This window comes from Bicyclus anynana, chromosome 2 (genome assembly GCF_947172395.1).
Source record: "Bicyclus anynana chromosome 2, ilBicAnyn1.1, whole genome shotgun sequence".
Taxonomy (NCBI): domain Eukaryota; kingdom Metazoa; phylum Arthropoda; class Insecta; order Lepidoptera; family Nymphalidae; genus Bicyclus; species Bicyclus anynana.
The window spans coordinates 11,693,411-11,708,536 of NC_069084.1; the positions used below are offsets into that span (position 1 = coordinate 11,693,411).

A 15,126-nucleotide genomic window follows, 5' to 3' on the forward strand; every position below is an offset into this window, starting at 1 on the left:
CGGCGGTTTTGATCACGTAAATCCCGTTCCCGTGATAATACGGGGATACACTCACAAATAATGTGGCTTTCTAGTGGTAAAAGAATTTTCCATATGGGTTCAGTAAATCCAGAGATTACCCCCTACAACAACGTAAACTTTACCTCTTTATTAACCTCCAACGGAAAAAGAGGGCTGTTGTAAGTTTGACGTATCTGTCTGTCTGTGTCAGTCTGTCCGTGGCACCATAGCTCTCAATTTAGTATTTTTTTTGTATTAAAGGTGTATGTGCGAGTGTTCTTGGACATGTTTGATGAAAATCGGTTAAGCCATTTAAAAGTTCTTTCCCGTGGTTCTTTCAGAAACGGCTTTAATTAACACGCCACTGGCTTGGCACCGCCTTTAAAGTGATCAGAAAATAGCACATATGATGTTATTTTCCGCTTTTTAGTTTATTTTTGTGGTTCGAAGTCGGTTGAATTTTTTTTATCAATAAGATTTTATACTGTATATAATTTTATAACTACAAATGGTACACATATATGTAAGGTGTACGTATATGTACGCATTTAAGAAATTAAATATCACGTGTCTCAAACGGTGAAGGAAAACATCATGAGGAAACCTGCACACCAGAGAATTAAGAAAAATCTCTGCGTGTGTGAAGTCTGCCAATCCGCATCGGGCCAGCGTGGTGGATTAGTGGTCTAACCCCTCTCATTATCAGAGGAGACTCGAGCTCAACAGTGAGCCGAATGGGTTGATAATGATGATGATGATGACGTATATGTACTCGTATGTATGTAAAAAGTATCAAATTGTTCACTTACGTGTAAAGGAAAAGCGCCTTTATTATGTGCCACTTAAGATCGCTTTTGTCCGACCACGTGGAAGTGCACTGCATGAAATACTGCGCGTTGAACCTCAGCGGCACTCTGTGTTGTACCTGAAGGACGACGAATTCCGGCACATCTGTTGAATATGTTATTTACTATAAATAAAATTGTGGCACACCACACTAGATTACAAAAAAATTGTAATTCTTTTAAGGACAATTGCATACGTTTTTATAATAAACTACCACATGAAGCTACTGGATGTCGCTCAAAAAGTTCAAAGTTTGTTATTAAACGCAAGCTTTTAGGAAAGTCTTATTATAGTGTTAATGAGTATATAAATGATAAAAAAATCTTGGTGTTAAGCTGTATTATACGTCTGTGTGCTTAGTTCTAATTAAATGTGTAAAATGGTGGTAAACAAAAAAAAATAACCTTGGCTGAGTTTGTTGTGGGCTCTTTTTGGACCAAGGCGCGGTTGGAACCCTCGTAACTTTAATTTTAAGTTTCCGACTATTATTACCACCATTAGATTAAATTAAATTATGACATAATCTTGACCTTTCAAAAGTTCTTGTAAACTAAGCCTAATTGAAATAAATGAACTTTTATTTTTTTAATATAATGGACCTGTAATGGCCAGACCATCCACTTTTTATAAAAGCTGAAAGTTTGTTTGCTCATGCTCAGTACAATTGGTAAGGGCCCTGACAACAATTGTGAAGTTTGGACCGTGGCTTTAGCACGTAGAAGATTTTAAGGGCCCTGACCCTCAACCGCCCAGGTAAAAAATGTTATTTTTATACCCGCAAACCTACTTTGAAGCAACGTGTTGGGTCTCAGCATCCACCACCTCTTCTATAAGGAGGGAGGTCCAATAGTCGGCCATAATACTGACATATTTGTATTTTTATTAATTAAAAATATTTTTCTAAAAATTATATAGATATATATATATATATAGGAAAACAACTACAATATAAAATATATATGGGCATTGTTAGCGAAATCTACAGCCAACTAGTCATAAATGTGACTTTGTTCGGAAAACGATGCTTTGATACTTAGAACTTGCAATAATGCCCGCTCTTTTTGTATCCTCTACACTAGTTAGCCCTTGACTACGATCTTACTTGATGGTAAGTGGCGATGCAATCTAAGATAGAAGAGGGCTAAGTTGTTAGGAATAGGATAAAATCTACACTCGGTTTCTACACGACATCGTATCGAAACGCTAAATCGCTTAGCGGTACGTCTTTGTCGGTAGGGTGTTAACTAGCCACGTCCGAAGTCACGTCCACGCTGACGAAATGGCCAATACGTTCGCTAACACGCTGACCAATACGCTGGCCATCATGTATTGCGGTGTTTCGAAACAACCATAATATTCGCCACTATGTTGGCCAAGATAAAGAGAGTAGTCGCCAATGTATTGGCCAACATGCTGGCCAACGTGAAGAGGGTGCTATACGTATGACTGAAGATTTATTATCTTCCATTACTGTTATTTCATCGGAGAGGTCCGCTGTCGTTCGTCACTAAGGTCCTATATCAGAGCCATTTAACTTTAACGGCCCTCTAGCAAACGTTAAAATAGCTTTCTACTGCATATCGTAAAAGGAAAAAAGGATAATGGTTTTATCCTATTCGCTAGGGAGGATGACAGACGTACTCAGTGGCCTTGCGTAAATAAATTCTTTGTTAAAGTGTGGAGTGGCTATCGAACACAGTGACGATAGTAATCACTGTTAAGATAATAGACTACAAGCCCTTGAACAAAAATTACCTGTGAAATGAACCAACGTGAATATAATTATAAGGCTGTTACTATATCAGAAAACAATTCTGAGCACTATGCCGACATTTCTGAGCGGTACAGTGGTGAGTACGCGAGTGAATGGAATTTGTCAGGTACAAATGATGAATTACGATGATTAATTAATTCAATGGCTTGTAGTCTGTAAGTAAATAGTCGCTACATCATAGTCATATAGTTTTCTTTATAATAAAAAGGAATGAGGGTTTTTTTTTAATATGAGTTCAGTTCCGTCGGTCATTCGATATGATTAAGTTAACTTGAATAATTAATGATTTACGATTGGTACCGAAATGATTTATGGTTTGTTTCTTGGTTTAAAAGTGCTTGAAAACTTTTGCTTGACTTAAATACATTGTAAATCCAAAATTGAGTTGGTTGTTTTACGTTAACAAACTAACTAACACAAACATTATTAGGGATAACGAAGGCTTTATTATTTGAAGGAATTAATCCCCAAACTAATATTTTCTGACGTCTTTGTTCGTCGCCAAGGAAGGCTACGATCTCGGGACACAACTGAAAGGCAGGCTCGATTCATCGTGACGACCAGCTTGAGAAATCGTCACCTTACCTGCATTGAGATACTAAACAAACTTCACGACTTTGGAGTATCTGTGAGCGCTCGAGCTGTTCGGAGAAGGTTAAAAGAACGCAATATGGTACCACACAAGCTAATGGGCCCAACTAATGCGAGCCCAGAAGTTTATAATCAGTCCATATGACGCTTTAATAACTACAAAAGCATCTTTAGTAACTGCAAGTTTTAGTGAATATGAATAAGAATTTCTGAAAATTTAACTCGGGCAAAGTTGGGTGGATGTGCTACTTATGTCTAAGAAGATCATTGACAAATTGTCAATATCACATTTTATCTGAAAGGCATTGGCAAATATTTTACTCTTATAAATATTAAAAGGATATCAAGAGCCGAGATTCCGATCACTATGTCATATGTCAGACCCGTTTCAACGGATAGCCAAGAATCATTAAATTCTTTACACCCAATAACGTTACAAGTTGAGGTTGACGAACTTAGTGAGTAAAATGTACTTTTTAGGATTTCAGCCTATTTTAACGGCTCTCTACACGGTCAGGTCTCCCGCCTTATAGGAGAAGATATGTAGCTTAGACCCACGACGCTGCTTTACTATCAGCTGTTAATTATATTGTCTGGGCAGACTGCTACTCCGAGGCACGGGTGTGTGTCACCACAAACGTAATTAATATAAACCAAATTCCGGGCAGATAATTTTAATCTGGCTTAGTAATTTCACAATTTAATCATGATATTTAAACGAAAAGGCGTTATCGTTATGTTATTTCGGTGAAATTACCATGAAAGATGATCGTAAAAACGAATACTATTGTAGTGAAGTTCATATGATACCTCGACACACACCATGCATACAATCGGAAGCATACGACCGCTCGTGGCTACGAATAAACGTAATAAATATTAGGTAAAATTGTAAATATAATTATACAATATGACTGAAATATATTCGATTCAATTCCATTCTGACTACAACACCGAGCCTTTCATTATTTCTCTCTCCAATCGGCTTAACTATCACTGCTACTTGATTGTTGATGTAGTGGTTTATATTTTGAATTGTACTCTGTAATACAAAGGGGAAAACATCTGATAGTGATTGTTACAGAATCAAACATCGCTAGCCCACCGACCCGCAATTGAGCAACGTGATGATATACGTGATGATGATGGTATACCTACCAAGCTCTAAATACACCATAGAGTAGAAAGAAGTGCTTAGAAAGTGGACCAGTAAAATAAGCTAGTTATGATGATGATGATGAACATTGCTAGGATTACGAGTCACTTACTGAACAACAGAGACAGCACCCAAATGATAAGTATGGCGGTCTTGGCGCGGCTCGTGGTTGACTTGAATTTGAGCGGGAAGCAGATGGCGTACCAGCGGTCCACGGAGATGAAGGTCAGTGTCAGCACTGATACTGTCACTGATACCGACTGTAACAAAAACAAAGACATTGATTTTTTTTACTAATTTGGGCGTTATTAACAACCTATTCAAATAAAACATCGATCGGAACAATTCACAGTAGTATGGGCGTAAATAACTCTAAGACTAATTAGGACTTTCCTCGCTAGATGTTACTTTTCTGACAAGGTATATGATCAACGATCTAATGCGATTATAAAAACTGCCTCTATAGAATCGATGTGTCATAATTGTAATCGTGTTCGTTTGTTAAAGAGCTTTGTAAAAATACCTTTTTGTGTATTTGAATTATGTGAAAAACGGTTCTAGTTTAAAACAACTTTAAAGAGTTCAAAGATCCAGAAATTCAGCCGTCTTCGGCTTTACTCGTGAAATCATACGTCACCAAACGCCCGATACTTTTTCATGCCTACCTTGCTTATGGTATTCTTACTTATGTAGGTACTTACTTAGGGTAGGATCAGTAGCTGTCAAAGTTTAAGCTTTTATAATAAGTCGAAGGCATTTGACAGACTTTTAGTCCATAATGTCACTTCATATATTCATGCAGCTAAGTAGGATTTACCAGTAACTAATAAATCAGGATTTTTGTAACGAAAACTGCGAAATCTTTTCAACATTTATCGATTCCATTTTCACATTAGTTTAAGGTTTACACTCGGGTTATTCACCGCAATGTGAAAGTGAACGACCAAAGTCGGGTTGTTAGGCTAAATTGGCCCTTATTTCTTGCGACGGCGCGGCGGTTGAAGTTCACTTGTGAGGGTGGATTAATTAGTATTGACGTTGATGGAGGGGACGGATCGTCTATATTTGTATAACGACACTGACTTTGTCACTTGTCATAGTTCTGTGCCTCTATAAGGACACTTGCTTAGGCCGCGCGGTTTCACGGGGATAAAACATAGCATACGGCACTGACAAATGACGTGACTTTCTAGTTGTAAAAGAATTTCCAGTGGACCCAGAGATTACCCCCTACAATACTGCAAACTTTTTAGAACTTTCGTTTGTTTATTTGTTATTTTTTTATATTTATTATGCTACCCTACCCTACCTTACCCCTACCCTATCCCCACCCTACCTCAAGCCTACCCTTATCTTACCCCTGAATTCATTTGTTACAAAAAATGTGATTAATGAAGAACCGCTCTACCAATTTTGTGCAAACTTCTCATAAACCATCTACTTAGCGTTAGCGTTTGTAAAAAAAAGAATCGACGTGCCCCATGGCTACTGGCCCTGTTACTATAACTTATGTTTTAAATTAGACAGATTATGTAGAACGCATAGATCAATGAATAATTCTCTATTCTGTGGTAGAACATGATCAAATTTGACAGACGCTTTTGATGTTAGGGATTTGCAGTTTAGTAGCTGCTCAGTAATTTAGGAGGCCGTTGAATATTTGAGTGACGTTATGTATTTCATTATTCAAATACATAAGTTGTTTTTGATTAGTTAATGATCATTAATTGTAATATTAAATAGTCATCATCATCATATCAGCCGACGGACGTCCACTGCAGGACATAGGCCTTTTGTAGGGACTTCCAAACATCACGATACTGAGGCACCTGCATCCAGCGAATCCCTGCGACTCGCTTGTTGTCGTCAGTCCACCTGGTGGGGGGTCGACCAACACTGCGCTTTCTAGTGCGGGGTCGCCATTCCAACACTTTGGGACCCCAAGATCCATCGGCTCTTCGAACTATTTGCCCCGCCCATTGCCACTTCAGTTGGTGACTTTGGTTCTTCTGCGGATCTCCTCAATTTTGATTCGATCACGCAGTGATATTCTAACATAGCTCTTTTTTTATTCTTTACAAGTTAGCCTTTGACTACAACCTCACCTGATGGTAAGCGATGATGCAATCTAAGATGGACGCTGGCCAACTTGTTAGGAGTAGGATGAAATCCACACTCCTTTCGGTTTCTACACGACATCGTACCAGAACGCTAAATCGCATGGCGGTTCGTCTTTGTCGGTAGGGTGCTAACTAGCCACGGCCGAAACCTCCCACCAGATAAAAAATAATCAGAGCTCATAATATTAAATAGTAGTAATCTTGATATATCACTGTTCACACTGTCAATAACCTGAAAAAATTCTCATTATGAGCTCTGGGCCCTTGTTATGGATCCTTCCATCGTTGGCCAAACAAAATATAGAAAATGGAACTGCTATCCAGTTTTGCTATGTTTTACACCAAACTAACCCCTAATACACCACAAACTTTACCTCTTTATAATATTAGTACAGAAGAAAGTCATTATATTTATCAAAGAACACAGTTGGCAAAAACACGGCCAACTAACAAAAACTGTGCTTTCACGGCTTATCGTGGTAATCTGTCATAAGAAGTCGTTCACACAGAATTAGATGAGAAAAGCTTTCATAAAAAGTGCTCGTGACGCGTGAAAATAACTTGAGTGCTACGAAACGAATTGTAGAGGAACACTTTGAATACGATTTTTGCCCAATTGCACAACAAAGGAGAAAATCTGTGGTTATTAGACTGTATAATTAAATAAAAAGTTAAGTATTAATGCACTAAAATACAAATATATTCTTTCAGCGTCTGTTAATATTTATAGTTACTTTAGTTATATGATATTAAAATAAGCAGGGTGGGCTCCGAGATAACAAAATGCTTTGGACGTAGTTAAGGCATTTGGGTTACGTACTAGGTAACCCAATTTCCTATGGTAAAAGGTTGAAAGCGGAACTACCCCCTAAACATAAATTGTTGAAAACCTACAGACGTGCAATCTTGCTCCAATTTTTGCAATTTACTATTGTAAGAAATAGTAGTCTGAAACAGATATGACGTCAGGTAGCGCGACTTGTTTCCGTAAAGAGTGGGGAGTTAGAGAGGGGTACGGACGGGTTGGCGGGAACGACTTGCGATATATGGCGCTTGTCGTGCGGTCAGCTTCAGTATGTTCCACATCCACATTTCTTGTTGTATAATTCTTTATGGCTTACTTGGGATAAGCGTGGAGAGTGAATTGAGTGGAATTTGTTAACTGTCAAAGAATCCTTTAACCCTACACACAACGTTTACAATTGCGTGAATCTTCAAGGTCATTCTCTGCCATTCTATATTGGTTACAGTTAGATTTGTTAATTAAGTTGTCCTGGCAAATATTGTGAACATAGCCTTTGTTCGACATTGGTTTTCTTATTGTTTGTAAACCACTTCTGAGTCTGCTAAAACTTATAATACAAATCCACATACCTAAACTTTACTGTAGTAGAGTGATAACATAAAAGGCAAACTAAGACTACAACTTTGCGAACTAACGTCGAGTTCGAACACTGTTAATTAGAACTGAAAGCGTTCGCGACAAACAGCTATTAAGCCGCACCAAAATGACGAATAAGTAGTTGAAAGCAAAGTCTAACCACTAAATAACATTTCATGAACCCTCAATATTTGAATAAATAAGAAATATTTAGACGCAATTTTGTCAGGAAATAATATTTTGACCGGAGCGTAGGTGCGTATGTTTTTTACGTGACAACGTCTTATAATTCGATAAAGCCAGATGCAAACTCGAAAAAAGATGACGTCATGCATCGTTCCCTAGCTATAGTGTTGCCAACTTTTTACAAGAAATAAAGTATATCTCGCTCTAGGGTTGCCAACTTTTTTTACATAAAATATATTCTGGTTTATGAAGATTATTAAGTTTATATAACATTAAAATATTACAATTCCATCACTAATTAATCGAAAAGAACTTCGTACCATCCGAATGTCCCTTGTCACCTCTCAAGTTTTTTTTATTTATTGTTTCAAATATGCTAAATAACATTTTCTTTTGAAAATGCAACCATTACATCAGTATTTTCTGACGTTGTCACGTTCAACTATCGCCAGTAAACCAACTTTACAGACAACCGATTTTTTTTGATTTCTTAGTCTACGGTTGATGTAGAAAACTATTTATCTATTATAAAACACATGACACAGGTAAATATCCTGCTCATTTGATTCAATCACTGCCAACGCTGCTCCTAAGCATGTCTTTCTATATATTTGTAATTAAAATATAAGTTATATTATTATCATATTTTGCAAATTAAGACAGCGAGAGCTGAATAATTTATGCTTAGATCAACGAATGCAGAGCGGCGATCAATACTTCAGTGTGTTTGCAAATAAACCAATGATCACGTGTGTCCGCATATTTGAGCAATTCGCGTGAATTTTCTGATTAATTGAACTAAAAAAAAAACATACGGGTGTAATTGAGAACCTCCTCCTTTTTTTTAAAGTCGGTTAATAAATGTCAGCAAGGTCCGTGTGGGCCCTTCAAGCTTATATTGATGATGGTTTGCCAATTAAGATCAGGGTTGGCTGCATCAACTTTTAGTGTATAAAGATGATGATGATGATGATGATGATTATGATGATGATGATGATGATGATGATGATGATGATGATGATGATGAAGATGATGATGATGAAGATAATATCAAAACACTTAATAAATATTGTGAAGGCTATACTCTCAGATATTCATTATAATTATGCCGGCACAAAATGTTTAATAAGTGAAAGACTTAATCATAATTGATTTAATATTGAAGCCTCGTATATGAAAGCGACAATGATATTATGTTATTACTTTTTGAGCCATTTATATTGTAGATAGATAGATAGGAGGGCGTAGGTTCGAATGCGGTCCGGGGCATGCACCTCCAACTTTTCAGTTATGTGCATTTTAAGAAATTAAATATCACGTGTCTCAAACGGTGAAAGAAAAACATCACGAGGAAACGTGCATAGCTAAGAATTTTCTTAATTTTCGTGTGTGAAGACTGCAAATCCTCATTGGGTGGTGGACTGTAGGCTTAACCCCTCTCATTCTAAAATGAGACTCTAGCTTGTGAGCCGAAAATGGGTTGATAATGATGATAATGATATATTATATTGTTAAGGATATTAATGGTAGGTAATGTAGGAGAAAAACCAAAATTTATTTTTTCTAAAATATTGTGAGTGGCATTCGTTTCGATGTTATTTGACCGCCAAAGTTAATATTATTTTTTTACTAAAAGAGGGCATGAATGACGGATGAGGAACAAATCTTTAATGTATTAGTTTCAACAGTTTATCAAGTTGTCTACCTTACTTAGATTATTATAGGAGTTTTCATCTATTAGACAAAGAGAAAGGTCTAGTCATGACAGACCTTCGCGCTATAACAAAGTAACGCCTTATTCTATTCATTAAATAGGTATAATAAACGATGAAAAACCATCCAAATAGACGTGAAGACAAAGTTAATAACAGCTGACACGAAAAATACTCAATTATTTATATCTGTCAAACAAATGGCATTGATAAATTCAGGGATTATAGCACCTGTCAATATTGTTAATAAGTTTAGGGATGTTTTGGTTCACGTTACAGATGTAATTTATCGATGCCTGTTGTGATGGATTCTGGCTTAATTATTGTTGGCTTATTTTATCATGAAGCTTTTTATTAAATTTTTTTTCTTAGTATTTTGTACATTTTTCTTTCTATTCTTGTGATATTTGTGGTTTTATTTCCTTTTCTCTATTACTTCTGTACACCCTAACAACCCTATATCTTTATATATTTTTTATAATTGATAGATCGCTTGTTAGCGATAAGGTAGCTTGGTGTGCATTTTTTTTTGTATTTTTGTTTGTTTCAGTTTATTGTATTGTATGTTTTTTTGCACTATATTTATGAAGTGTATTTTTTTTTCATTTCTTTCTTTTTTACAATTGTGTGTAAATAAATCTGATGAAAGCTAAGCTAATTTTATTTGTTTGCTGATTTATCTCTAGAATCTACCATTTAAATGAATGCTAGATTCATATAAAATTAAAAACAGGTTAATTTATTTTGATTTTTGATATTTTATGTGACTAGGATGGAAAGAAGAGATGCTTAAAGTGTGGGAGGATAAGTAAATAAGATGACGAGTTGACATAGTACGAATAATCTTTTTGACACAAAAATGGAACTGACGTAGTTAAGTTATTTTGATTTTAACACAAAAATACTAAACCGATTTACATGAAAATGAAATGGAACAAATCTGCAAGTAGAGAAGTACTCTTTAAAACGAAAAAGAAATTTCAAAATTGGTTAATAAATGACGAAGTTATAAGAAGTTATGTTATAAACAAACATTTAAAAAAAACATACACGTTGAATTGAGAACTTCTCCTTTTTTTGAAGTCGATTTATGATGATGATAATTATGATTTATGATGAATTACGATGATAGATGCGAATGGAGTAAAACTTTTTTTTAAATTTTTTGAAAAAAAAATTTCGCCACTTATGTTACACAAGGATAGGAGATGATGATGTTGAGTTTGAATAATTAAATTATAATTTTAGATTTCGACTAAAAACATTTTTGTCGTTAAATTGTAATCTTATATATTTAGTTGCAATAGAGATTTTGTTTTATTCTTTACAAGTTAGCCCTTAACTACAATCTCACCTGATGGTAAGTGATGATGCAATCTAAGATGAAAGCGGGCTAACTTGTTAGCAGGAGAATGGCAATCTACACCCCTTCCGGTTTCTACACGACATCGTACCGGAACGCTAAATCGCTTGGCGGTACGTCTTTATCGGTAGGGACTAGCCACGGCCGAAGCATCCCACCAGTCAAAATTTTCTTATCTATCTAATTTTCAACATGTTGGAAACAACTTTTAAAATAATTATCACTTCAACGAAAATTATTATACTTCGTTAAGTGTAAGTTCGTTGAAGTGATAATTATTTTAAAAGTTCAAGGAAATATTTTGATGGAAAACAATGTAGCGGAAAAGATTCAAACTTTTGATTATTTTATATGAAAATGTATCAAGTTAATTAAACCGTAAACTAAAACTACCAGCTAAGATAAAAGTAGACGCTTGCTTAATAAACTTAACTGATACGGCGGCCGAAGCGTAGGAAATTGTATTACAAGTAATACTTTTATGACGCGAAAACGTCTTGATCCACCGAGTAAATTAGTTTAGGCTGTAATATAATATTGGAGATATTTTTATATTTTACCGTTCCGCTTAATTTGTTTATCGAAAGCTTTTATCTACTGAAAGTGGTCACTAGTGGAAAAATTATAATGCCACTTACATCCGTCTGCGGTTTGCTAGTGACATTACACTCGTATGTACGAGTATTTTATTAGATTTTATAGGAACTTCTATTTCAAACACGTAATCTATTTATACACTTTATTAAAGAAACTTATGTTTTACAAATAAAGAACTGGGGTTGTTACTAATATTACGTAATGAGGGCACTCGACCACGAGTGCGTCCATTCGCTATTTGACGTTATGGTCGACTGCCTAATTGCGTTGCGCGACGCGCTGGTGCCGCGGCTTATAGTGTTGCGAAACGTTTATAGTGATGTTTACATATAAAATGTTAAGCGTTTTTTAAAAAATCAAGGATTTTAAAATGTACTTTCATGTGCATGCTAGTGCTTGGTCCGGGAATATAATATTTTCAAACTTTATGTATGTGATATTAATGGTTTGTGGGAGGCTTCGGCCGTCGCTTGTTACCACCCTACCAGCAAAGACGTACCGCCAAGCGAAAAAAATCATAGCGAGACAAAATTATATACAAACAAACCATGATTAAGATCTGAAAGATAATATAGAATGAGAGGGGTTAGGCCAATAGTACTCCACGCTGGCCCAATGCGGATTGGCAGACTTCACACACGCAGAGAATTACGAAAATTCGTTGTTATGCAGGTTTCCTCACGATGTTTTTCCTTCACCGTTAGAGACACGTGATATTTTATTTCTTAAAATGCACACAACTGAAAAGTTGGAGGTGCATGCCCCGGACCGGATTCGAACCCATACCCTTCGGAATCAGAGGCAGGGGATCACGGCTCATACACAGTATGGTCATGAGTAAATGCTTTATGGACCTAAGTACCTTAATATCTTAAGTTAAATGTTTGTGCTGTGCAATGCAATGAAAATGAACCTTCAGATGAGACTTTATTAAAATGATGAAGACCGCAGTTAATCATACCTACTCGTATAATAAAGTTTTTTTTTAATATTCTGCTTGTTAGATGTGGATTCAGTTTCGGTATGTTCTGGTAAAAATGAGAATATGCGAAAGTTATTAAAAATGTGCTCTTTTATTTGAATGAAAGTCTGTTCAAAGTCCCGCTGGAATATTAATTATTTTTGGTACAAATGCTGCATGTTAAATACCCCGTGATTTATTATTCTAAGCAGACTTTTGCTAATTCACAGCTTTGGTCAGCGTTGCGGCTTTATCTCAACAAAAAATATTATATGGAATATATTTATTTTGAGCTTTATAGAATTCTAATGGTAAGCAGATTTAAAAGGTCCTAGATAAGGTTGTGATACATGATCTCTGAGCCGTGATAGCCCAGTAGATATGACCTCTGCCTCCGATTTCGGAGGGTGTGGGTTCGAATCAGTCCCTAGCATTCACCTCCAACTTTTCAGTTGTGTGCATTTTAAGAAATTAAATATCATGTGTCTCAAACTGTGAAGGAAACACATCGTGAGAAAACCTGCATACCAGAGAATTTTCTTAATTGTCTGCTTGTGTGAAGTCTGCGAATCCACATTGGGTTAGCGTGGTGGGCAATTGGCCTAACGCTCATTCTGAGAGAGAGAGGAGAATCGAGCTCAGCAGTGATGAATTGCATGCAGATCTAAAAGGTCCTAGATAACGATGTGATACATGATCTGGAGGTACCTTAACAAAGTGTCTAAGAACATGCCTTTATGGTAAATATGTATACTTATATATTATGACGACCTCTCTAGTTCGATTTCCAGCACGGGTCAGTTTATGATTTTTTAATTGGTTCAGGTCTGGTGGTAGGCTTCGGCCGTGGCTAGTTACCACCCTATCGGCAAAGACGTACGGCCAAGCGATTTAGTGTTCCGGTACGATGCCGCGTAGAAACCGTCAGAGGTATGAGTAGAATAAGATCAACTTACCCTACTTCTATCTTAGACTGCATCGTCACTTAGCATTAGATAACGTCGCAGTAAAGGTCTAACTTGTCATAGAATAAAAAAAAACACTTGAAATAGTGACGGCAAAATACCTACACCTTTGTTTTGTGCTTACATAAGAAACATGGCTAAATTATTTTAAACGAGTTAATAAGATGTCAACCACATCATCATGCCAAAGCTCAAAGGGATTGTGGTTCCTTTTTCTGAGCTTTCACTATAGTAAGTTCTTGTTAACCGATAAACAGGTGACACATAATTTCCTACCAATGTTAGCTCAAAGCTGAATTCCACACGGACGAAGTCGCGGGCGTTAATAATATTTGTATAACGTAATCGTTAATTCTTTTAAAAATATTGATATTATTGTTCTGTCCGTAGTTTACCTTAAAATGGCATCCTTTTGTTGTCAACATCCAATCAACCCGCACGAAACGTTTTGCGTCAACGTTCCTAATAAGAACTGCCAAAATGTGGAATGCCCTTCCAGCGTCTGTATTTCCTGTCACGTATATTTTGTGCACGTTCAAGGCAAGAGTGAATAGGCATATTCTAGGCAAGCGCTCTTCATCTTAGACCTCATCATTGCTTTCCATCAGGCATGATTGTGGTCAAGCGTAAGCCTATACTACATATGTGGCGAGCCAAGGAGTTCACTTTACATAAGACTGGCTTTTTTTTTTTTTTCGTATCTGCCGGTCAGTACGGAACCGCAGAGCATTTCTTCTATATAAGACTGGCTGTCTCGTCGCATGTTTTGAATTTAGAACACGATTCTGCCTGGCTGCGCACCGAACGTGCGCAGAGGAGAATCGGGCCAGCATTACTATTTGAGTTCTCCACACAAGCGGCTGATGTCCAAACAGCCTGAATTATACTTATAACTATATATTATTATTTCACCGCCTCCATTACTTATGTGCTATTAATTTGTGGAATATATATTATGCTATAGCCTACATTCGTCTTATTTCCAAGTAAAAGCATTAAAGCAAGCATTGAGACTAACGCCAAACATAAAAAAACTCGTTTATTGAAATTGTACTACAATGTACTCCACTGTACTGTACTGTAAATATGACAACGTTTATGCGGTAGTTCGAAAGTATTTCACAACAAAGCAACTGGTGTACGATTTGTTTTCGCATGAAGTATTCATTCTGTCTCTATTGTTTGGTGTTTTATTCAATTCTAACGTCCCGCCATATTGAATTTAAAAGTTATATTCTGTAAGGTTATGGAAATTTTTACTATTTTTAGCAGACTCAGAAATGGATAGTAAAAATAAGAAACTAATGTCGAATGAAGGTTATGATTCACAATATATGTCAGGACAACTTAATTAAGAAATCGAACTGTAACCAAAACAAACCCTCAGAATGAGAAGGGTTAGGCCAATAGTCCCCACGTTGGTCGAATGCGAATTGGCAGACTTCATACACGTAGAGAATTAAAAAAAAAACCA

The 15,126-nt window shown here is 36.3% G+C and overlaps 1 protein-coding gene across 1 annotated transcript in view; it reads right to left on the bottom strand.

The window, feature by feature from the left end:
• Positions 1–15,126, bottom strand: part of LOC112054783 (orexin/Hypocretin receptor type 1) — a 123,693-nt gene that overhangs the window by 34,224 nt on the left and 74,343 nt on the right. Inside the window, exons 3-4 of the mRNA XM_052887228.1 lie at positions 4,480–4,627; positions 810–951 (exon numbers count right to left, since the gene is read on the bottom strand). Of these exons, the coding sequence (XP_052743188.1) occupies positions 810–951; positions 4,480–4,627 (290 nt within the window). The remainder of the gene's footprint in view (positions 1–809; positions 952–4,479; positions 4,628–15,126) is intronic.